Raw genomic sequence first — 26,483 nt, 5'->3', positions numbered from 1 at the left:
TTACTTTAAAGTTATTTCTGAAATTGTGTCATAGATTGATGTTCTTCAAATCTTTTGCTTCTCCTCTCAGTGGTCCATCGACAGCTTCTCTTTCGTAGCACTTCTCGCGAAAATATGATCTGTTTGCAATATTTTGTACGACAATGTGTAAACTTTATCACATCCTGACAAAGGAGAAATTTCTCGAAAAAAAACACGAAATCGCACGGATCCATTCGATATCCCCGATATTTGAAAAAAAACGGCAGAAAAACCTACGCAATTTTGCATACCATGCATTGCGGCTATGCAAAATATTTTCGCAAGCTTCCGTGTTTATCGAATATAAACAACAGAATATATCTGCATTTTAAAGTACTTACTGTTAATAATTAATTTGATTGATTATCTTGTATGCAATTGCTTAAGCAAACCAATATAAATAACACACGAGCTATAATTAATACTATATAATATTACAATACAAACTATTTCACATTAGTTAATAATTACGGAAGCTAGTTAATTGCGTACACTGTGAATCAGCAATCGATCGTCCGAAATAATATTCTAATACTGCAGTCGCGCAATTTCAGATATAACGACCGTACGATTCTCGTTGCTGTTTACGCAAATAAGATATCGGCATTTCATCCGGAATGAAGTGTTTAATTATGAGTAGGTAATTGCGGAAGTTTATTAAGTGCAACCAGTGAATCAATAATTATTTGCATAAGAAATGATCTTGTAATTGTATCGTGTCATCGTAATTTAAGAAATAATACGAAATAATTTGCGCTGTCGTTTCCTCTCATAGAATATTCGCCGTGCGAATGATGTGAAACGCGTAAACACAACAGCGCGCGCTGTATACATCGGCGCCTTAGTCACAAAAAAAAATAAACAGCCACCGTGAGATAGCACCAAACACTTGAACGCGCTATTCGGTGGAGTTTGTTCTTTGTTTGTTCTTGTTTGTGACCTATACACACGCTGTTGTCTGCGAGCTATCACTTTGCTGCCGCACGACGTACTCAAGAGACGGAAGAGACAACAGCAAGAATCGCTCTATTATTTTTCTCTCATATCGCGACAAATATTGTAAGATTTCCTACAAAGAACTGCTGATTAATTGGCTCTCGCGATTAGCGACTTGTGTGTTTTGTTCACTTATTACGATACAAAATAGTAAACGCTTTAAAACGCAGATATATATTCTAGACATTTATATCTGGAAAGAGCGGAAGCTCACGAAAATACTTTGGATTGTAAGATTATTACCTCCTTCAGGGTAATATCTCGTTCGACAGTTTTATTCGACCCGACTCGATTGTAATTTATGAATAAACGACTTATAAAATATCTATACCGTTCGTCAATAATTTCGAAAGTTTAACCGTTGTCATTGCACGACCTTATTTATTTAGGGTCGAGAAATAAACGAATGTTCTTCAACGCGATATGAAACTTGGAAACGATGGTATTATAATGATTCAACACTGAGTTTAAGAAAACTAATAACTTTATAATTTCAACTAGACAATACTTACAAGAAATTCGATTATGTTCTAATTCGCTAATCTTCCGATCCGACTGTCTCTCTATTAATTTCGGTTTTGCGACCGCTTCTGTTCGTTCGGCGATAGAGAGTGATTTTCCCAATTATTGATCCTATAAGGAAACCTACATCGAACTTTCTCGAAATATCGGGAAAGTTCGATCCTTTCTTCTTGATTACTGCGCGTGATCGCGCTCGCGCAATATCGATCCTTGCTCCGTTTGTCGATAGCCGAATTTGGGCAGCCACGAGCTGACGCCGCCTGATGGCCGATCTCGGCGCAACCTTACAGGATTTAGCTTAGCCGCGGGGGAACACGTAAAATTAATTGTGTATATATAACTTTCGATTTTCCACCGCTGCTTGTTTGCCTGCTCCGGACGCCGTGAGTATCGAACGGATCAACTCCGTGCGATTTTGTGCTCTTCCGGGTTTTTCTTTTGTCATAATGTGATAAAGTTTGCGCGTGTCGTACAAAATATTGCGCAATATTTTCGCAAGTGCCGGGAAAGAGTAGATATCAATGGACTTTTGAAAGAACGAGCAGAAGGAACGTCGAGCTTCAACAACTTCGGGAATAACTTTAAGATGAGTAATATCATTTGTTTATTATTTGTAATACTTGGAAATTGCAGAGCAATTTTAATAATTTGGATTTCGCGAAATCAAACTTTAAATTGGATCTTTCGTGCTGAAGATATATTCGAATTCTTCGAATTACCGAGACGTTCATTTTTTTTTGTCTCAAATTGTTTGAATAATTCGACAAAATATTCCGATCTTTTGTCTGAGCTTTAAAATGAACATACCGTTCCTATGACGTTGCCAAGAATGATATACATTTATTTTTAACCGTGTATTTCATGTGGGCGAAATATGATTTGTTGTTGGATTTTTTTATGGATGGTAACGTAGATGGAATTTTATCGCATGTGACACGTTATTAATTTAATTACTAAACTTTCAAATGGAAAATGTGCGGAAATGTAGCGAGATAAAGTAAAGTTTAAAAAATGTCATATGATAGATCATAAATTTTAATGTAATAAAACATTAAAAACATGTATAAACGTATTAAATGTGCTACATAATTTTTATCATATTGTATGCTCAATTGCGTATGTTTTTTTTTTAATCCAATAATGCATTTTACATTTAACGTATTATGTTTAAAAAATCGCGAAATATAGTAAAACTTGCCTTGCGGTTAGCAAGAAGTTTTGAACGAAGAAAATATTTTAAGATTATACATGCGCGAAAAGATAAAAAAATAATAAGTCTTAATGAAAACTCTTTAGGTTATACTTGTGAAATATCGGATTAGATAAGAAATAGATTGCAATTTCGAAAAACTCACTTTGCACGTAATATCATAAGAAAGTTTACAGATTCTCTAGAGAAACATAAAACTATTTTTTTTTACTCAAGAAATTGGAAAGACAGTAAATTAATCGAGTAAGTAAAAGCTGCGCAAAAATTCTCACTAAAATGTTATACATCATCGGGTAGAAATGTAAAAGTGCGGAAAAATTGCGGTACTTTCCGCTACATGCATAGTTTGATTGATCGTCTCCATAGAAAAATAAAGGATCGGACTACCGGCAACGAAGAGCGTACACGTAGCGTAGACATCGAAGAAAACTGCCGCAATTCAAAAATTGTCAGTTAAAATACAGTTTTTCATACCAAACTAAGTACTAATTTCTCAACAAAATTACAAAAGACTTTTACATTTTCGTAAAGGAAAAATATCAGAAAGAAACTTTAGTAATAATTGCGAATTATTATTTTTTCAAATAGAGATACAAATATTTTTAACGACATATAACTTTTATATTGCGAAAGATGAAATAATGATGAATAACGGTGCGCGCTCTTTCGAAAAAGTACTGCACGTGTATTGCACAGCAGAAAATAACGTGCGTTGTTAGCAGAAGAAAGGGAAAAGCAGTTACAAGGAATCGAACGTAACAGCAGATTTGTCCGAACAACAAGAAGATATTATAGTAAGAAGTTTCGCTCGAAATATTATATATCACAGCGCTGACACGTGGAAGCGCACAAAACTGCGGCGATTTCACCCATGTGAATAGTTTGATTAATCGTACCGGAATGAAAGATGGAGCTTACTGTCGACGAATGCAATACACGTAACACATTACGTTATGCGTTTTGACACGTAGGTAACTCTGCAATGTCAACAAGCAAGTATACAGCATTTGTTAAAAGTGCATTCCTTAATAAATCCGAGGCAAAAGTATAAAATTATTTGAATTATCAGCGATAGAGAAAATATGGAGAAAATAGCTATTTTTACGACTTCAATTTCAGAGTTGAGCAGATTCGATGAAAGAATTTTATGGTACATTAAATCAACTGAATTTATTAAATTTTTTTTTTCTATTTTCAGCGCGTTTAAGATTGCCGGTGAAAATGTTGGAGTGAATAGCTATGAGCTGTCTTGAAAACTGATTTGTGCGTAAACGTATTGTACATTGTGTGTACAAACTACGGAATTGTAAAATCTGTCTCGTTAGCAATCGATATCGGATATATGCTTCGTGCAAGCACTGCAAGGACAGAGTATTGCGGCATTCAAGATATATGAAATTCGCCACATCAAAGGAGGCTATCTACAGCCATGCAATTAAGATAAAGGACAAGGGGTTTCTGTATATTACTACAGGATAAACGGTCCGAGCTTGGTCATCTAGAAATGTTAAATGATGCAAAACAAAAGGCGCTATTGAAAGTACATCTAATGTGCAATTGAAGTTAATGATCATTAAAATAAATAAACTTCCTACGCGTTACGGAAATGTCAGAAGAAATGTCAGCAAGAGAAACGCAAGGATAATTACAATTGCCGGGGAAAAGATTACAAGCATTATGTGTTCTCGCTATTTTTTTTTCTTTTCGCTTATTTTTCAATAATTACTTTTGGTGAACGTTTTTCCGCGATATTCAAAGATAAAAATACGTGCGCTTAATTTATGTGGGAGTAAATATAAATATTGTGGCACAGAATTGCAACGGACGCATATACACTTATTTGTGTATATATTTATAAATGCCGAATAATTTAATCATTAACTACGCGAACGATCGAAGTTGCACTAAATTCTGACGTCACACCAGGCCGGATGAACTCGAACGAGAGCAGCGGAAATTGCCGCGTGCGGGATTCGCGTCCGTACCGCTTAACAGTGATTATATTAATCCAATTTCACAGTTTGAACTCTCTTCAAATTGGTACCTCACTTCCGTATTACGAAAATTAAATCAACTAAGACTAAGAATTGGTTATAAAGAAAATAGGACGTTGCTCGAATAATTATTTCGTTTCTTTCAATGCATAAACATATCCTAAAATATTTTAAAACAAGAGTTTAAGAGTATTCTAACATAAAGTTACCTAGAACAAAAAAAATGAATAAAATTTTTTTTTTTTTTTTTTAATACGACAAAAGGATAATTTTTCGTATAAGAATTGTTCCGAAATGTAAATACTTAACACTGACGTTTCTCGGCTGGACTCTGTATTTTTGCAAAACAAATTACGGGGCCTGAAACAAGCCTCGTATAAGGAATTTATCCTTCGCAATAATTCCAAATTAGGTTCCGCAGTTTAAGAAAACATCTATTGACGTTAAAACACCCTTGCGCGTGGATCGATAACCGTCAGTCAAAGTATAATCGACGCGCTCTCATTTTCCAAGCGTATAATTTCATCGTTACCTCGAATCATATGCGGCGTATGTGGCGTCATTCATCTTTTACGACGTTTAAATTGTAGGCAAGTTGAAGTCCGTACTGCGCGATAGTGCTAAACTCCACGAATCGCCAGTACGAGAGCGCGGTTTCTCGTAAAAAAAAAAAGAGAGAGAAAGAGAGAGAGAAAGAGTGTGAAAAATACGGCTCGGTTAACGCATAAACTCGCGGCGTAGGTACTGCGGCATGTCGTATCAAGAACGCAGATGCCAACTCAAATGCTCGACGTCCGGGAGTGATATTTTACACGCAATATCTCTATTTCGCGACGCGATCGACCGCGATGAATTTTTCAGGGAAACATTTCGACGTCCCCGGCGCTATCGGGAAAACGGGCTGCGTTTCGCGTTATGAGACCGTATTTTGAGAGCAATGCGAATTATCATCGTGATCATTCCGCTAATGCGATGCGTAACCGCCGAGATTACAGCTTTCGAGTATATAAAATAATTTTGACTTAATCCAGGAACTATTTACATATGAAAATAAGTTTTAATACGCTCCGCGTGATACTATTATATTAGGATGACAACAAGTTAATTAAAATTGTTCGGTGAGCGAAATTTGAAAATTTTGTTTGGCAGATGTTATGTATTTCGTTATTATTCGTGGCGTACAAGCGTGCAAAAACTAACTTTCATTACTTTCGTTCATTTATAATTTAAAAACTATTGACATTTTTACTAAAGAAAAAAATTTACTCGATAACTTGTGAAATTAAATTTGTATCTTTAAAATTTAATTTACTTAAAAATTGATTTGTAAACATAATGGTTGTTTTTATGTTTTTCAATATTTATTGAATATTCAACACTACTTCAACGTTTCCCTTTCATTTAAGCAAGAAATTTGATTTGTTTACTCTATTTAATTGGAATGTTTGGACATTCGTTCACGATTAAAGCGCAATGATAAAATTCCCAAAAGATTCGTCAGTGATTGTAATAGAGTCAGAGTATTATTTCAGATCAAAGAAACGTGATCGCCGCAGCAAGTGTCACGTGTATTACATGCCACGTGTGGCATTGCTGCTATCGTACGAATTACGTGTACTAGCGTGGCATAATACCTCGCGAGTGCGAGCGGCAAGTGATAGCTGTGATTTAATTAAAACTGCTACATTGCCGCACACATAGAGTTGTGCGAGCGTTCGCGAAATTGTTTCGTGTCAGATACGGGGCTAAAAAAGCGATACACCTCATCCCGTTATAACGCACGTGCAATAGTCGCTTGAGAAATATTAGTTCTTCCGCGATTTTTTGTATTCGCAAGTGTTTGCTTGCGATTGTCAATCGGGAAATTTTTCGGATATTTTCTTACTAAATTAAAACACAATAAAACGCCGGATTGATTGAAACCTCTAAACTTTTCAAGCAAAAACCGTATTGGATAAAATACTATAAAAATATGATTTATGATTATTTATTTTCCGCATTTTTCTCATTTTTCAGATTTTCTTATTTTCTTTCATTATCATAATTTTATAAGTTTTTTTGCGCATAAATTTTAATTTTTTATCTTTGCTGAATAGTTTGGAGTTTAAAACATTTTAGGAATATTAATTGATTATTATTAACTTTAGTATGTGTATATTAAAATAATATAGCATCATAATGTTTTCTTGCTGAACGAGTATGTTCTCTTCCGTCAATCTTATTATCCAAACTATTTGTGTCACAAATCAGATGTATGCATTATCAGATTAAGTATGTAATACTAATCTGTTTAATTAGTGTAACTTATTTTATATTCAGCTCATTAAATATGCATTATCTATGAATTATTCATGCATAAATACAAGAACAAAGAGGTAAATAAGTGTGTTTCTAGAATACACAGAAATATTTGGAAGAAATCGACGAAATTGCATCGAAAGAAAAAAAAATGCTGAAGCCACGCAAACAAAATCAAACTAATTTCAAGAATTTCGAGGATACACGATCCTCGAGGCTCGTAATATCGAATTCGAGAAAGGCATTTGTATGGATTTATAATTTTGTTTTAGTTGTTTCTAATTCCCCTATCTTTTCACTTTATCGCTGCATTTTTAATTTGGAGATAAAATTCTACAACAAGAAAAGAAAGTGAGAAATTTTTCTACATTAATTCGTCTAATTAAGTTTATTAATAGTTGAATTAACATTTGTTTAATTTGTCTAATTGTTGTCACTGTTCTTCATTTATCCAATTTTTTTCAATATTTTGCACATTACAAATTTCTAAATATCAAGATATTTAAAAAAATTTTACGATTCTGCTATGTCTGAAACCTGCTGTAATTACTATTTTCGCTTGAAATTTATTCCAATTAGTAAAGGATTGTAAAGGCCTTCTAATACTATGACTGGTGTTTCCTGCAAATTTCGTGGTCAAACTGTTCAATTGCATTTGACAGTTACAACATAGACAAAGCTGGGAACACAGTCTGTTTGGCGAGTCGATCGACAGTCACAGGTAGTTTCTCGTCGCCGAGCAGAAAGACGAAACGAGAAAATTAAACGCGTACATTTGCGAATCTCAGATTCTCATTAACTGCTTTCCACCTTGTTTTACAACTCCATTCCTCTATCCGTATTCACTCTGACGCACATCAAGTGAGATAGCATAAAATCTACTTAAGCTTATTCATACTATGTACAAATAATATCAATAAAAATGAATCATTAATTTGTATAAATAAGTGAAAACATAAATGACTGAATATGAGTAAAATACGAAAAAATATAATTAAATAAATAAATTTCTCTCCTGTCGTATTTTCTTTACTTTTTATAAATTATTTTCGAATTATTTGCGAATGATACTGTAAGCGATTTGAATAATGAAGATTTTTAATTCACAGATTCAACGCCATAATAATTATCCTAATGGTCGGTTATTGTTTCAGACAGTATCGGTGAGTGTCAGCGTTTTGACGTTGACTTTCATATCGATTGACCGATGGTATGCTATATGCTTTCCGTTGAGGTTCAAATCTACGACGGGACGAGCGAAGACCGCTATAATACTAATTTGGATGATAGCGCTGCTTTTTGGTAATCATTTATGCACAAGTACTTTTATTAAAACTACGTATTATTTCAATTGCTTGTTGAGCATAACTGACGCTGAATTGTGAATTATTACTTGTGACATGCAGCAAGTGATGTTATTTTTAATTAATTGGAATATCATTTGTAATTATAACTTGTATTATAACTTTTAATTAAATTAAATACGATACATATTAACATCCACATATGCAGTTTCTCCAGAATATACAGAATTTATGAGAAGTGAACATCTTCCATTGCTTATTTACGCTTTAAAAAATTTAACGAATTTATTATTCAAACAGTTTTTGTTACAAAAAAAGTAACACCAAATTTTTATAGGACATGCTGTGTTCACTCTATGTGGATTCTGGGCAACTTTGCACATGCTGCATATTGCCCGACGGCAGAAGCTGTATTTTGTTTCCGATTTTTTAAATATTTAAACTCCGTTCTTTAAATGCCATAAATTTAAGTTGGGGAAGTTAATTGTGCGTATAAAATCAGTATTTATCCGCATTAATTTTTTCTAGCAAGAACGAATGAGGGAAATTTTCTTTTATCGGCAAGTGGGATGAAAAGGCTATTAATATTTTGTATCTTTCGCAGACATTCCAGAACTGCTAGTGTTGCATACAGTTCCGTCGAACAGTCGAGTGCAGACTATATTATTCACGCAATGTATCTGGTCATGGAGTCAAGAGAGTCAAACCACCTTCACGATTGTCAAGCTGATTTTTCTGTACACCGTACCGTTGCTCTTTATGAGCGTAGCGTACTGGCAGATCGTGTGTGTTCTTTGGAGGAGTAATATTCCAGGACATAATTGTGAGCAAGATTTTGCATTAACACAATTATTCTCATTAATAATTATCTGAAATGATATTCCAGATAATATAATGCATTTCTCTAAGTTTATTGCAAATTGTTTCTTTCCAAAATTTTAATTTTGCTGATAGAATCGCGATCTATTTACTATGCTCATATGAAATTATTTTCCTTAAATCATTTGAAGCTGTTGGCAAACATTTCAAAATATATTTGAGAAATTCTAGTGGAAATATAAATTTCTATGAACGAGATGAATCAATATTCAAACGTTTCTGTTGTTTTTAACTTCAAACAAATGTTTACGTTTAAAGTAATAGAAAAGTAATATGATGCAAAATATTTACAAGCTGAAATGTATCTAAATATACATATATAAAAAAATTTGTATATATTATTCCATTGAAAATTATGATGCAAATTTTGTCTTAACATATATAATAGCATATGAAACTGTAAGAAATTAATTACATTGCACTACGAATAAATATATGTGATTTGAACATTCATGTGCATTATAAACATTCTAAATGCGACAGATTGTAAAGACACTAAGGATTATCTGACATAAATACTGATATAACGAAATACTGATATAACGATTGGAATATAAAAACGATATACACGAAGAAAAATCTTGCTTTGGTTCTTTTGCTTCTATACAACCATTATTGATTGTGACAATCACGCAAAGCCTTACTAAAAATTTTTTATTAAATCTTATGATATAAACGTATTAAAATAATTATATAACTTGCATTTTTTTATGTCAAAACAGGGTATTATTAAAAGAATCAATTATTCGTGTGTACAAGTTAAAAGTCTAATAAATAAAGCTCTATATTTAGTAAAGTTCATTGGAAATCTATGAACAGATTTTATGTGGGATTATAAGCAATTTCGTATAAATGGTACGCAGAATGGTCCAATGAAATTCTACCCGATCATCTGTGATGACAAATCGATTTTGATTGAAATTGGAAGCATCATCAATGTTCAGATTACAATATAAGCTGCTTCATTTGTGACACGATGTAAATCCCAGTTTGAAATACAGTATGATCTCGGTAATGAGAGAAGTGGTCAGATTATCGGGATTATATTTCAAAATGTGGATTTATGAGCTTTAGACATTATTTTTTTTTGTTTAAGAACGTATTGATTCATATATTTCATATAATTTCATATATAATTCGTATTTCTCAGTTTTAAGAATTTTGTACTAGGTTTTTTTGCAAGCAATTGTTAACTTATCAACAAGAAGTTTCTCAACAAGTTTTTTTCAATAAACAAAATTATAGATTTAATAGATTGATCCTCAAATATTATCTTGTGAAAAAATTAAACATGTGCAACTGTTGCGGCATATATTCCAGTAGCAAGTATAAATAATGAAAAATATCGCAAGTTTAAAGAAATATTATTAGAAATTATGCGTTGTATTTATGATTTACACGATTTTACCATTTATTAATATTAATATTGAATTATTAATTTCAATTTTAAAATTAAATGTTTTTAATGAATGGTAAAATCGTATCATAAATGCAACGCATATTTCTTTAAATTTACGATATTTTTCGTTATTTATACTTGCTATTGAAGTATATGCCGCGACAATTGCATACCTTCGATTTTTTTTTCACAGGACAATATTTGAGGATCAATTCAGAGTTTTTTTATTATATTTACCAAACAGAACTATATATATTTCTTTAATTCATATACTTCCAAATTTGTTATCTAAATATTTATACAACTTTAATCTATCGTTCTTCAAAAAGCTAAATTTTTTTTAAAATTTAAAATACATAAATCCATCTATGTTGTTATTTCTAATTTTGTAGAATTATTGAATTTTGCAAAAAACAATTCTTAATTAGAACATGAAATATGTAAATGGAGTTTTAAGAAATTTGTCGAAATTGAGAAAGAGCCTTTCAGAAAGCAGAATGTATTTTACGTTGATTTATTTGAAACATAAAATAATTCATTAACTAATCACTACTGAATTTTGCAGTGTCCACCAGAATCTGCAATTCGACCGAGATTCCACTTTCCGGAGGTGGAAATCCAGAAGGTCAATTAAGATCTCGACGGAAGGCAGCGAAGATGTTAGTCGCCGTAGTCGCTACATTCGCAATATGTTTCTTTCCAGTGCATCTGCTCTCTATTCTAAGGTGCGTTTCGCGATATTTGCAATATTATTATATTCTCATGTAGTATCACAATAACATTAATATCTTGCGCACAATTTTCGCTAATGTGTTTTAATACATTATATAATTATCACGTTTAAATAATTATCTATGTGGAATTTTGTCATTATTTTATATAAATCGATAGAGAAACCTGCATTGTTATTGCATCAAGATTATATAATATATAAAATGACATTTTATCGATATATATTTTATTAATTTCGGAAAAGCGATATTATCAGATGAAACACTGTATTAAATCAAAGTACCACTATCATTAAGGCTCATTGCCTTTGCATATGCTTTAATCGCATAGGATCCCGTAAGCGACTTTGTAAGTGGCAATAATCGGTTCACAAAAATACGTAAACGTGAAATATAGAAATGGTTTTATGTTTATGATACCTCCAGTTTTTCGGAACGCAGGTGTTTCGCCAAGGCTTTTCCGATATGATATAAATTATATTTGTTCGTATCATATTTTATCATTTTTTATGCTTTTTTATCACGAAATGGTCTCTACAAGGTGAAACCCAGACGTAGCCGTTTTTTATTTTTATGATTCTTTCACTATGATTCAGTCCAAAAATTTCCCATTTTTATTATGTCTAACTTAAAACCATCGTGTCGGATATCTTTTATTAAGAAAATATTGATTCCAAGTCAATCAAAGAAATAGATAAAAGATCGGCTAAATCTGGGACACTCTATATAAAGAAACGTGAAATAAATGAATTAACACGAGTATCGACTTATTTTCGTGAGAGTTAAAAGAAACCAGGAATAAAATTGAACAGTTGAATGTTTTAAACAACTTGCTAAATGCGTTTTTAACAACATATCATGTTGTTTGTTGTAATGTTTTTCATAAAAACAAGCACCCTCCCCCCCCCCCCCATTTGACCTACTAATTTAATTTCACTTCACTCCACCGTGTATTACCTTATCGCAAATCCACAATGGCAAATCGTATATTATTATACTAATGTGACACAATTACATTATTCGCGGTTAACATGAACGAATTTACTGTTTTAGATGTACCATGACATTACCATCAAATCAGTGGACGATCGCCCTTAGCCTAATCGCCCATTGGCTTTGCTATTTCAACAGCGCGGTGAATCCTGTCATCTATAATTTTATGAGCGGTAAAAAATATGCCTTTACTAATCGATGCTTTTAATGCCACGAGCTCTAGCACGAGTCTTGAACCTTGTTAAAAAAAAAAAAAAAAAATCGACTTCGAGAGTTTAACCAGATTTACTGCGGGATATCCTGTACGGATGTGCGCGGTACTATTTTATGTGCACAGGCGTACACAAGATTACCAAATGTACGACGAGACTTCTATTAAAATGCATGACGCGTCGGAGGCACGCAATGCACTCGCATGCTTGGTTGTTTCGGCTGCTGTTTCGGCGTGTAAAACCGGCCCGTTCTTCACGCCGAATTAACTCTCGCGGCTACGCTTGCCAAAAATTTCATTCCGTTTTTTTTTTTTCGCTTTGTAAAAAACCGCGAAGTCCGTTAGACACTGAATGAATTTATGCGGTACTGCACACCGCAAACGAATGTGTTTTCTGACTATCGAATGTAACTTAATTCTTGGCAACAAATATTTGAAACTAATCAGAATCGAAGAATTTCTATAATTTTTTTTTTATGTTGAAAGAATACAAAGAAGGGAGCAGAAAAAGTGCGAATTTTTTTACGATTCTCACGAGATTTTTCTGCTTTTAGAAATAATAGAGAGGAATTGTAATTCAGTTATAAAGTCTGATATTTCCGATTTCGAAGATTAGCTATTTAATTTTACAAGTTAAATTCTCGTTACTGCAGCTAGTTCTTATAAAGTTTATATATCATATTAAACCTTACAGCACAAGTCCATTAAGGATATATACGTTCTTCGCAAGTACGAATATAAAATTGTTTAAAACAATAAATTCTTGCAATTTTATATTTTATACATACACACGCATATGTGATGTCATAAGATTATTAAATATTTTAAAATTGCAAGACATTGAGGAAAAAAAAAAAATAGAAAAGTTTTCCGCGCGGAAAGAGACGTAAGTTTTTAATGGACCGCAGACGGGCGGTTTATGCAAAACAAGAGTTAAACGTGTGATACGGAATTCGGAATTAAGCATAACAAGGCCGTGCGCACACGTCGTCAACGAGCTCGCTAAATCGAGTCACTCGGAATTATACGGTGCTCTACTTTGCAGGTAAGTTCCGGCAAGAGTTCCGTCGTAGTTTTCGGGAGTGCGGTTCGCCGAGCAAGCAGATGATTACGCTGCCGGCCGCCCGCCGGCATCTGCTGACATGTAGCAACGAATACACGAAGGGCTGCGGCACGAGCGTGCGAACACAACCGTTTTGACACGCGGCGGAACGAGGAAATCGTTTATCGTGGAAATCGACGAAAATACACCTCGACGTACCTGCACGAACGAGTGTCGTGGCCGAGACAGCGTTCGACGTCGGAATGAGAACGGATTCGGAAATCGGGGCTCGTTAAATCGATCGTGCTTAGGGTGAGCTATAGTAAATACGATAGTTATTGATCTCCCTCTTATAATTAGTATTGATTTGATAGACATCAATCATTGACATCCATGACATTCAAACTCCAAAACACTATCAAAAATCCAATAAAGATTTTATGATTACATCAAGATAGGCTTGGGGGTTCAGAGATGAGATTCTTAATTAACATGGTTAATCATAGATAACCATAGTTTTGCATGGTCATGTATCGACTCAGATTTAGCCACATGTAAACACATAATTATATAATAATCATGAAATATTGTATTATTTGAGATGAATGCTATATTTCCAAATATTAAGGGGGACTTCTAGCTTGTGGAGCAAAAAAATAAATGATTTTTGGAAATTTTTAATTAAAAATTAAAATAATAAAACAAAGGAGGATCCAAGAGACAATGCAGGGTTTTGGTTACAATGGTTGTAATGGTTGAATGGTAAAGTTACCATTGAACACTTTGAATAAAAGAGGATTTTAACATTGCAACCAAAACTCTGCATTGGCTCTTGATCCTCCTGTTTTATTATTTTAATTTTTTATGAGCCGAACCTTTTAATAATTGTTTTTAATAAAAAAACCTATTCGACACATTGATCTCAGGTTAATTTATTATATCTTCCACAATATTAATAAATATTTATATCTGAAAAAAAATGTAAAATATAGAAGATACAGAGCGCTCAATAGGGACGTTTAAAAAAATCGCGTCTTCCTTTTCTGAAAGGTCCCTAGTGCTCTCTATCTTCTATATTTTACATTTTTTTTCAGATATAAACATTTATTAATATTGTGAAAGATATAATAAATTAACCTGCCAAATTTGAGATCAATGTGTCGAGTAGGTTTTTTATTAAAAATTTCCAAAAATTACCTTTTTTTGTTCCGCAAAGTAGAAGTCCCTCTTAAGATAGAAAAAGAATAATAATTTCAGAGATAATAATCTATCTTTTACATAACTTATTAAAAGAAATATAATTATTGTTATAATTATATAATTATTTATGACAATAACATGTTTAGTAATTATAATGCAGGAAATATAATATCCACTCAAATGATTATAGACGATTATGCACATACCTGGATATATATATCAATTGTACTTTCGCTGCACATTTTGACGTTAATAAATAATGACGTGAAATCCTACAAAATCCTGAGATATTCTACAAAGCTCTGCAAAGGTCACGTCAATTCCAGAACTCCGCACAGAATTCCAGAATTCCACGCAGAAGTAAATCATTGATATCGTTGATTCTGAAATTATGATATTGATTAGTGACTGCGTTTGATGTTTAATATGATATAACATCTAATATTTTACACGAAATATTTGCTGTAATGTTTTATGTGGAAAATTCACTTCTGCTTGAAAATACTGTTGTAGATCGTAATTATTTTCAATCATAATAGCTTCATATATTTCAAATTTTCACTGAAGGGGCGAAAATGCATTTAGTACACGATTATTATCAGGTTAGGCACATCGTTTTAGCTATATCGACTACGATTTCGTAATAATTTACTACATATTTGATCGTATCCAATATTTGCCAATATATCGATCCAATATTGGATCGTATAAAATATTTTGAATTTTGCTTCTATATTTATCAGGTTTTAATTGTATTTATCGTGCTCGTTTTCTTTGTTTTTTTTCCTCTTTAGATATATAATCGTAGCACTGGGTTGGTAAACAAAAAGGGTTGCATCATAAAATAAAAATCGCGAAGTCAATTTACATACAGGGTGTTTTATAATGTCCGTGCCAACACTCGTGTGCGGGTAGAGTGCGGTGAACTGAATAGAAAAGTCCTTTACTGTTTTGCAATTTTCGCAATAATAATTATTATTGCGAACTATCTCAATTAATTGAGATAGTAATTAAAAAGGATTGACGAATAATCGCGCGTTGCGTACGATTAGACGATAGGCTGTATGCTCTAGGCGTGACAGCAACGAGGATCGCGCAGAGTAACGAAAAATGACAACGCGTGGCGAGAGCAGGAGTAACGTGTTAATTTTCATTACTGTGCGTTACCGTCCTCGTTGCTGTCACGCCTAGAGTGTACAGCCTACGGTCTAGCCGCGTGCAACGCGCGATTATTCGTCAATCCTTTTTAATTACTTAATTATTATTGCAAAAATTGCAAAACGGTAAAGGATTTTTCTATCGGTTTCTATCAGTTTCTATCAGTTTACCGCACTCTATCCGCAGACGAACGTTGGCACGGACATTATGAAACACCCTGTATAAAATTATTATACAGAAAGTGCAATAGATACAGTTAATTACAGAATAGAAACGTTCAGTATATACCTGATAATGATTATTCATCAATTCTACTTTCGATGATACGTGGAGTAGATGAAGCACGTAAAAATGGCGTTGTAACTCTCCGAATATAAAATGTCACCGATCCATCATCGATACTCGACTTACGATATTTGTTGATGACTCTACTCGATATTTATGTTACGACGAATGCTCTATAAAACACTTCCGAAAATTTACTATTAGACAGAGATTCATTATTAGACAGTAATAATAGCGAGAAATAACAATGGCTCGAATTTCCGCCGCGAAATTCCGTTACTGAATTCTGTTAACTGATTCAAAATCTTTAACTGCGAGATTGCAATTGTCGATAAAGTTAAAGCGCTCAACCAATCATGACGCAGCAACTAGATCTGTTCATTTTTACTGCATGTCATACACGCAATGAAAACGAACACATATCTGTCGTGAAATAAAGATTGCAACATTGTAAGATAAAAATTGACTTCGCGATTTTTATTTTATGATGTTGCCACTCCTTTTTGTTCACCAACCCAGTGCTACGATCATATATCTACAGAGAAAAAAAACGAAGAAAACGAGCACGATAAATGCAATTAAAACTTGATATTAAATAAAGAAGCAAAATTCAAAATATTTTAGCAAATATTGGATATGATAAAATATGTAGTAAATTATTACGAAATTGTAGTCGATATAGCTAAAACGATGTGTATAACCTGATAATAATCGTGTACGAAATGCATTTTCACCCTTTCAGTGAAAATTTGAAATATATGAAGCCATTACGATCGAAGATAATTACGATCTACAACAGTAATCGCGAAAAACCACATACCAACGCAAAAAGCACTGTACGATCTACTGCGGTCCAAAACTAGTTTTGGAAACAAGAAAAAACAAGAAAATAAATATGGGAAATATTTCAATAATTATATTAAAAATATTCAGAATAATGAATTATTGCAAAAAGTACATTATCAAATGCAACAATGAAAATGCATATACCTGGCGATGGGCTAATTACATTTTCGATGCACTCCAGAATTTGAAATATGTAAACATACAATTTCGATTCGCTTGCTGAGAGAATGTATCGAGCCAATACCGAAATCGTGATGTAGGCGTATGATAATGATAATACACGGTATCTACGTTAATGACGAGTTTTATGAGACACTTTCGGTAACACTTTGCGCGCGGAAATTTATTTTTAATTGATGATAATCGCGGAAAATACAGAGCGATTTGCACGCGATTCCGCGACTCGTTGCACTACGCGTTGCGTTACTGCTGGCGTGAAGTTGTGTATTTCCGAAGCGGTCGAAACAGCAGGCCAATCACAGTAACTCTTTAAAATGGGAACTAGATTTGAAATATTTCATAGTATTTAAAAGCGCGGCAAATACAAAACTTCTAAATTATTTGTTAATTGTAGACATTCAAATAAATCACATAAAATATTTCAGACGTTTGTAAAGTTAAATATCTAATCTTCGAAATTTAGAAACTGTGTGATTTGAAAATTAAACTGTTTCTTTCTATTTGCTCTAAATCTTCCAGCATAATAAAATAATTTACTTTTTATTAAGATTAACTTTCTAAATAACATACAGATCTCCAAAATATTCTGTGTCATTTCTGACATACAGAATATTTAAATTCTATCATAAATTTTTTGTATATTTTACTTCTCTTGCATGTTTCATATTTTATACTATTAATTTTGCAGTGGACTTACTTTTCTATGCTAGAAAATCCATCATATTTGTTGAAACTTAAATATTAATACTATATTATAAAGAAAAATGATAAAAATCAGGGATTTAATCCAGTCTTATACTATGTAAATCTTTTGTGTATAATTTATGTATCTTTTTCGGCACTCCATATAACATTTTACATTTTACGTTGTAATCTAAATATTTATGTAATTTGTTACAGGAAAATTTCGCAAAGAGTTTAAACGTACTTTCCGATGTTCCCACGATAGTAGAAGTTGCGTCCATAAACGTGGAGTCCCAGGCATCTCGGATCCCTCTAAACTGAGATCTCGGACTTACACAAGATCAATGCACACATTATCCAACAATAATAATGTGCGACAGAGTACTGAAGTCATACCTCTTAGTGCTATAGTTAATATACCGCAAACTGAGAAACAAGAATAATCATGCTTCAGAGTATCTTTACTCTAAAATATACCGGATGTTCTTTTCAATAGATTTTTGACCAATTTAAAAAAAAATATTTAAGCATCTATACTTTTTTTGAACAATTAACAATTAGAAATAGAAGTTTTAGAACAAACTAAGCTTCAGAAAGAAAAAAAAATACATAAAAGCCATCTTTTTTTTAGCCAATTTTAAATTAACTCGAACAGAGTCTTAATTTAAAGTTGACAAAATTATATATACAGTATTCAATATTCCTCCACACATTCTACATAGTATTAAAGATCCTTGCTTCCTCATTTTTGAGAGAAAATTGTACCTGGATTGGTCAAAGAAAATAATGTAATTAAAAAAAAAAACATCTAATAGCTTAGGACACTTTGTATAGCGATAATTCTGTAAAATTGCCAGAGTATCCTTAGATGAAATCAAATTGTTCCTATATACTGTTATATGGATAAGTGTATCTCATTCAAGAAATGTTTCCTTAAATTTTGTTGAATTGAGATAAACTAAATCTTATACTGTGCTGAACTGCTATGTAAATAGGCTATTGTAAATTATAAATCCGCACAATATACCGTCGAGTGTGTTGCTTTAAACATTTTACTTTATTATACTGTAGATATATATGTAGATAACAATGTACACATCACAGAACGATAACTGAAAGTGGAGACTCTTAAACACAATAATAAAATTTAAAGGAATAAAACGCAAGTATAAATATAAAGCGTTGTATTCTATCTATCTGGCAAATTTAAAGCATCTCAATACGTTCCCTCTTATGTCATTTGTAATTATTTATTTTCTATAATACATTTGAACATATCAATCAAAATATATCTACAAAGTTTAATAAAGTGTATGTAATCCTATATCTTAAAGTTATTATATAAAGCTACATATGGTATTTGTTTTATAAACTGTACAATATGCTACAGCGAATGACGTATTCTTCCTCAATTCATTTTGCACGGAAATTTACATTTTTATTACGCAGAAATGTTGTTCATCATATATAAATTGTCTAGTAAAAGTTTCTTTTAATAGAATTTTGTTTCTTTAAGGCTTTGCACAACTTCGCCGTCGTATTGTATACTTCTATAATTAGCATGATAAGTTAAAAAGGAAATAAATTGATTATTTTTACTTTAATGCGCTCTGTGTTTTAATCTATTTCAAAATAATATCTTTTCATTTCAAAAGCGCTCTACTATATTCGATTCAGACCTTAACATTCGTATCTTAAATAGCATAAAAGAAAAAAGAAATCACTGTCACTTTTATTTGTGACAATGGCCAATTTGTATCTCACTAGGATTTATGAAAATGGCCAATTTGAAAATCTAATGTAAATAAAATATTATGAAGAAAGAGATTTATTATAATATAAAAAAAGAAAAGCGTGTAAGTAGATCTGTTCATTCCGACTGTGCTTTCTCACGCTTTCTATTCTGCAAAGTAAAACTAACGTAGTCCGTCTGTCCTTTCGAGTAATGAGAAGAAACGTGAGGAAGGAGTGCAGAAATGCGTAAAGAAAGCAGAGGGAAAGAGAAGACGTATTCATAAAATTAAATTTTCCTGATTGCGTACTAAAAAAAACAAAAATTTATTTCTACACACATGGCAAAGAGATGCACATTTGCGTTACTCAATGAAATGTATTTCATTAATATTATAATTACAAACATTTCTGCACTGTAAGTAGTCATAACATTGAAAAAGTATATGTATATAGAATTATATCAGTTACATATCGTGTCACAGTCATGGCCCACGCAGCCTGCCGAGTATATTACATTAGTACACGATACTGTTCCTCGCTAAATAGTGACCAGTTATAAGTAGACTTCGCATATGAAAAAATCATCAGTTATTTTATACCAGGCAATAATAATGTCAGCGTTATAAGGCTGCTATTTAGATATTATTACAAATATGAATTAGAGTTACCATAAGTTAAATACGCTCTCTTTTCACATGCGTGAAACTCGTAATTAATATTATCATTGGCGTATCTCGATTCTTTGAAAAACTTTTTTTTTACTCCTAACAATTGTGAATAGCCTTTTAAAGCAGCGTAATCCGTGACTGAAGCCATGTCGGATTATGACGTGAAAGCCGAGATCGTGCAAACCTTTTCCTTCAATTATATCCAAGTAAAGCTTTTCTTTCTAAATAAAATAGAAAATATTCGCTTTGCATGTTTTTTTGCATTTTTACATATGAAATAATTCATAATATAAATACAAATCGACTAATTTATCTGGATATATGACGCAATGTAAATCTTTCGTTTTTAACGCCATAATAGGATATGACTGGAGTATTAGATCAATGGCTTTAAAACTATATATCGTAACATACATATGTGTCAGATAGTACTAGACAATATATCTAGTTCAAATAGTTTACTGCGTGTTGTTGCGATCAAGAACACCATTTTAGAATCTGCTGATCCATTATACAATGTAGCGCATTCATGCACTGTTTTGAACAAAAAGTTTCTCTTCAAACTTATTACGATTGAACAGAGTATTGCGTTGCAGGTCATTCAAGATGCGTATGCGAAAAAATACAGTGCCCGAAGCGTGCCCGAAGCATTTAAATGTTAATAATTATTTTTCATTAAAAATAAATAATCAAAATTAATAATGATTGAATAATTAAAGATATCAATCATTATTCCACATTTTTACATTATTAATATTTAAACGCTTCCGCAACAGCAACTTTTCTCCATCACACATATTAATATAACACGATATTCTGTTCAAATTGCGATAATTCCAAGGTAAAAACGATCGACGTAAAGCGAAAATAATAATACTCACGCTTTTTAGGCTGCTGTTTCTTCGACAATAGTACTTTCGGGAATCGCGGGTTCAATATTACCTAATTCGCATTCAGTCTCAGCTGCCAGCACCGTTGGACTATGCGAGACTGTATTTTTTTCGTTAGACGTTACTTCTAACAGTTCTTTAACACTCACGTTATCGTCCACCTGTATTTCCTGAATGGCCGGTGCGTCAATCTTTTTATGAGCATCAATGTCGATGCTCGTTTCTATCATCTCGTCAGCGTCGTTCACTAGTCTGATCATATCCGGAGCTTGACTTTTTGGGGACTCCTCATCCGGTGTGCTCAACTGCTCGATCTGCACACTGTCGAACTGTCCTGGCACAGATTTCTCGTCACTATCCACAATATTACCAATCTTGATTTCCTTTTCAGTCAGTTGCATACCACCACCGGCAGATTGATTATTTTGTTGATACTGCTGAGTGCTTCTACCTCTTCCTCGGCTAGTCTGCTGATTATCAGGTGGCGGAAGAATAGGTATCGCAGCTTTTGGCCGTCGTATAGGGGCCGCCTGTTGCTGCTGCTGCTGCTGCTGCGCGGGACTGTAGTAAGTACATCCTTGCGGTTGGAACAGCTCTTGGGGCGGCGGTGGACCTGGAGGCTAGAAAATTTTTAAATATTATGTAGTGTGATTTGAAATTTGTAAAATATAAAATAAGATTACTTTATCCATTTATTATTCTCACCTGAACCGAAGGATTGTATCCCTGATAACCTTGAAAGTTCGGTGGAAATGTTGGACCGTTCGGACCAGGAACGTAATTAATTATACTAGGAGGCGCCGTTTGAGGAGGTGGTATGAATTGCGGTGGTGGCACCAGAAAGGGTGGTGGTGCGTAACTACCAGGTTGTCCGCCAGGTTGTAAAGAAATAACAGGTTGCCCTGCCATGGGCGCTGCTGCTGGAGCGACTGGGGGAGACTGTTCAAAGTGACCTTGCGGATAGCCTGGAAACGGTATGATAAATCAGTCAAAATGTAATAAAAGTGTGATTAAAACTAAAATTGAAGTGAAATAATTGAAAATAAATGCAAATAATTAAAAATATTTTTAATTAGCTAATAAATTTGCACATAAAAGGCATTGTGCGTCTTATCATCATTGAAAAATTGATGTAAATTAATAATTTCCATTTATCCATACAATTTAGTAATATTTTAAACAATTTTTATTAATAATTTTAAGATTCAACAGATATTTATTTATAAAAGAATAATTTATATATATATATATATATGTACTTTCCTCTCTTACCTTGTGATTCTAGAACGGCTCTTGAATTTCCAGCTACGTATGTGTATGCACAAATGACATATTAATGTTAAGTATATGTTTGTATTAAATCATATAAGAATATATGTCGTAAGAAACAATTCAGCAATGTGCGAAATACATTTATTGTAATTACTTTATATAAGAAGTAAATTTAGAACAAAATGTATCAAATATGGATTATTACCTTGAGGTGGAAAATATCCATGCTGGGCATGTTGAGAAGGATAATTTTGTTGCGCGGAAGTTTCAGAAATGGTAGGTCGCTGACGAAGACTGGAGTATCGTTTAGGTCTGTTTCCAGAACCATCTTGCTGTTGTTGCTGCTGCTGCTGCTGCTGCTGCTGCTGTTGAGGTTGTTGCTGTGGTTGCTGCTGCTGTTGTTGTATCGTTTGTTGTTGCGAATGCGTTTGTTGTTGATGTGATTGTTGCTGCTGCATTCTAGGCGGTACTGTACTTGATCTATGTTGATTGGAAGATGCAAAAAAGCCTTCTACAGAAAATTAAGAAAAAAAATAAAGATTAATCTACAGACAATCCAACAATCAGTGTAAGCCCTAATCTAACCTAAATCTAGTAAGCTTAAGCTACTGCAATAACAGTTTTGACTAAAACAAAAATTCTTTTGTCGAAGTAAATTTTTTCCACCATTTAACTATTTTGTACAATATTTAAAAATTAATTTGTTCACAAATATATATTAGAAAATTAAAAATTTGTTTTAAAATAGATCTTGCTGTCACAAAGTGTCAAGAAAGTGAAAAATTATATACACACACATATATATATTTAACGATACTATTATATTTGATAAAAACTCACTGTTATGTCTTGCAGCTTGATGGTATTGATTACCATCGTTAATGTTGACTTGTTTCATGTCATGAGAAAGCTGATGCTCGTCACTGTGTTGCGCAGTATTGTTTCTCCTATTCTCGACTGTAACCGGCCCAGGACCGCGTCCCTTCGATTTATTCTCAACTATTCTGTTGGTGACCATGTTGTTATTAGCATTGGACTTGAAACCTCTTCCGCGCGTCCTACTCGTGGCCAAGCTTACAGACTCTTGGACGTTCCTCTTGCTATTATCCCTTGGTGATAATTTGGTATTAGCTGACTTTTCTGCATCACCACCACCATTTCCATTAGTATTTTGATTTTGACCCGCATGTTTGCCATCCTTTTTCCAAGATGTATTAGTAGGATCATCCGGTATTTTGTTTTCATTTCTGTAACAATATTTTCGCTTAGAGTTTTTTTTTTTCATCGAGACATCTGTTTTGTAAATATAGCGCAAAAAAATAACTGCTACATACGTGGCTGTATTGGGGACAGTAGTAGGCTTAGCTTTTGTATTATCCTGTTGGGACTGAAGCGGCGGAAAGCTTTGCGTTTTGCTCTGTGTTTTATTCTTGCTGCTATACCAAGCTGACGAAATTACAGGCTCTTCTACTTTATTGGAAGCGGTCTGTAGAAAAGAGAGACATTTAGTAAAATTGTAACAATTAATTTTGATAAATAACATCACAGCTTTCGCAACATTTACCTTACTATTACCAAGAGCAGGAAAATCTTCGTTATTTTTAAAGAAGCGTCTGTTATTTCCTCTACCAGGAGTGGTCTTTCCATAAGCGTCTTCGTCCTCCCAATTCCTTGTGTATTTGTTGGGTCCACGGCTAAATAAGTACATAATATGTGTGATATTTAACAAAATTACAATTTAAGAGAAACAAAACGTTACTTACCCATATCTTCTTCTCCTCCTAGCTCTAGGTGGCCCTTCTTCATTTCTGATATCATAACCGTATGTTGCTATCAATTCTTCGGGTCTTTTTGGAGCCTGCTCTTCGTCGTTGTATCGATCGTGGTCCCACCTGTCCTCTTTATCCTTCCATACTTTTTTCTCCTTAGTCTCCTTCACAGTTGTTTGTGCTTCTGTGTTATTATCAGTTACTTCGTCAGTCGTACGATCATCATGCTCATAAAATGTTCCTCGTTTAGGAATATATTGCGGATTGCGTCTATCCTCATCATCATCCAACTTTTTCTGTGGTTTTTCTTCTTCTTGACCGTCCCCACTTTCTCGCAATTCTCCACCTTCCTGTGATTCGGTATCTGAGTCACTTTCGTAAATGTCACATTCTGAATCTTGATGTCCATCAGTCTGTTCGCTGCTCTGTTGAAAAATGATTAGTCAGTACAGTGACATGTCTAAATTAGTTGTCCTCAAGAGCTTTATAAAAATGTATCAGTTTCAAGCATAAATATATAATAGATTTTTAACATGCATTTAGCATTAATTATAATATGTAATATTACATAATATTTCTTTCTTTATGTTTATATTTAGTACTTGTTTTTTTATCCTATTCATCAATTAGCTATTGTTAATTCAGTATTTACTCATGTTGGCAAAAGAAACACAGAAAAACAATGCTTTCATTAATAATCTTGTAGCCAATTAAAAGAACAAATCACAAATAAATGATAAAATAATACTTTGTTGTTTTTAATATATTTTTGTGAATATAAATGAATATAGAATATATATCAGTGAATTTTTTGTAATTAGTCTCTATAATTCTTCTCTACAATAAAATAAATTACGAGATAATATTTTGCAAAAAAATAATAGTTTTTCATCGATCTTAATAATTATTTTTACGATTAAGTTTAAAACTAAATGTGATTAAGATAAAACTTACTTGATATTAACAAAAAAATAAAATCTTGTTTCAGCTTGATTCACATATTATTTCTTAATTATTTATAATCCAAACTTTTAAACAAATAATGGAAACAATTATGTTCTTCATTATTTTACTTTTGATAATGATTGCAAACCATCCAGAATGTATATTGGATATATCAGTACATACAGAAGTCAAGAGACACATTCAACTAAATTGACTTCAATAAGCAACAAACACTAGGTTATTTTGTTAATGGACCTTCTTAATAAAACACTTTTGGAGCTTGAAAATATAGATAAAAAATGTGGGCCATCAAACGCATGGCCTTTTATAGAATTCTATATTAGCAAAATTATCGACTGATAAATCAAAGGAGCAGAGGAGCGAGCATGGCAATAATAATTTAAGTGATGAGATAATAAAATTCATAATAACCGATCACAATACTTCGGCCTATTTAATCACAGTCTGTCCTCGATTGGCAATTCGATGATGCAAGTCGGCATAATCGTAAACTCGTGCCTGTCGCGTTCGCACACGACTGACGAGCGATAAATTCAGATCGTACGCAGCATCATGTGACGCAATCGTACATGGGTTTACAGTAGATATTTCGATGCGGGAGAAACGAGATTTCTCCCGCAATCGCGGAAAACATTCAGCGAACACTTACTTGGGTTTCCTTTGTCGCATTGAGCTCCTCGTACGAGTCCGAGAGATCGTCGGATCCGCACGATTGATCGGATTTTCGACGTCGACGTGTATCCGACATGTTTTGCTCTCCGGCCGAAGGAGATTACGTTTTTCAAACGTTCTTTTTCTTCTTGTGCAGAATCGTAAACGCGCAAAGGAAAAACCTGATCGCTGATAGCTCACAATGCGTCAGGCCGAATTTCTTGTCACGAATTAACGGCCGTGCACCGTCGAGACGAACGACATGAGCCGACAGCCGACTCTGCGACGATCTTGAAGACATCTCGCGGCGAAATTCTGGAAACATTTCGATAATGCCACGCGCGAGCGACAATGCTGGTAACGTACAACCCTGCTGGTTTCTAAACATAATAGACACGTATCAAGAGACTATTGGTTGGCGTGTTATGCGGCATGATTTCGCTTTTTTATGCAAAAATTAATACATAGCGATTTCTAATATCATCGACATATCGCATAGCAAATACACGATACATCCAAAATTAAATTTTACCAGCATGTTTTGGAAACAAAGTTTTAATTCAAGGTAGATTTTGATTTA

The 26,483-nt window shown here is 33.3% G+C and overlaps 2 protein-coding genes across 5 annotated transcripts in view; one reads left to right on the top strand and one right to left on the bottom strand.

Moving 5' to 3' along the window:
- The window catches only part of LOC105671542 (orexin receptor type 2-like), a 34,159-nt gene extending 14,602 nt beyond the window's left edge, over positions 1 to 19,557 (top strand). For 2 of the 3 annotated variants that reach the window (XM_012365798.2, XM_012365797.2), the window contains exons 3-7: positions 8,196 to 8,343; positions 8,950 to 9,168; positions 11,189 to 11,348; positions 12,408 to 12,520; positions 18,170 to 19,557. In XM_012365798.2, the coding sequence (XP_012221221.1) occupies positions 8,196 to 8,343; positions 8,950 to 9,168; positions 11,189 to 11,348; positions 12,408 to 12,520; positions 18,170 to 18,396 (867 nt within the window). In that variant the 3' untranslated portion in view covers positions 18,397 to 19,557. Of the gene's footprint in view, positions 1 to 8,195; positions 8,344 to 8,949; positions 9,169 to 11,188; positions 11,349 to 12,407; positions 12,521 to 13,603; positions 13,913 to 18,169 lie in introns of all 3 variants that reach the window. The other variant, XR_001100615.2, reaches the window with a different exon arrangement.
- On the bottom strand, positions 18,073 to 26,213 carry LOC105671538 (protein CASC3). Of its 2 annotated transcripts, XM_012365783.2 has the most exons (9): positions 25,902 to 26,213; positions 24,281 to 24,711; positions 24,082 to 24,211; positions 23,852 to 24,003; positions 23,358 to 23,764; positions 22,723 to 23,028; positions 22,518 to 22,550; positions 21,951 to 22,210; positions 18,073 to 21,865 (listed from the first exon to the last, which is right to left on the bottom strand). In XM_012365783.2, the coding sequence occupies exons 1-9, from the start codon at positions 25,998 to 26,000 to the stop codon at positions 21,242 to 21,244; spliced, it is 2,442 nt and encodes an 813-aa protein (XP_012221206.1). In that variant the 5' UTR covers positions 26,001 to 26,213; the 3' UTR covers positions 18,073 to 21,241. The 2 variants fall into 2 exon arrangements, with proteins under 2 accessions (XP_012221206.1, XP_012221207.1); XM_012365784.2 differs by lacking the exon at positions 22,518 to 22,550 and having other exon boundaries at positions 25,902 to 26,212.
- Between the last annotated feature and the right edge of the window lie 270 nt (positions 26,214 to 26,483).

Source organism: Linepithema humile, chromosome 3 (assembly GCF_040581485.1).
Source record: "Linepithema humile isolate Giens D197 chromosome 3, Lhum_UNIL_v1.0, whole genome shotgun sequence".
In the NCBI taxonomy this organism is placed as follows: domain Eukaryota; kingdom Metazoa; phylum Arthropoda; class Insecta; order Hymenoptera; family Formicidae; genus Linepithema; species Linepithema humile.
Note: the sequence above shows the minus strand (reverse complement) of the source record. Positions and strands in the feature narration are given on the sequence as shown.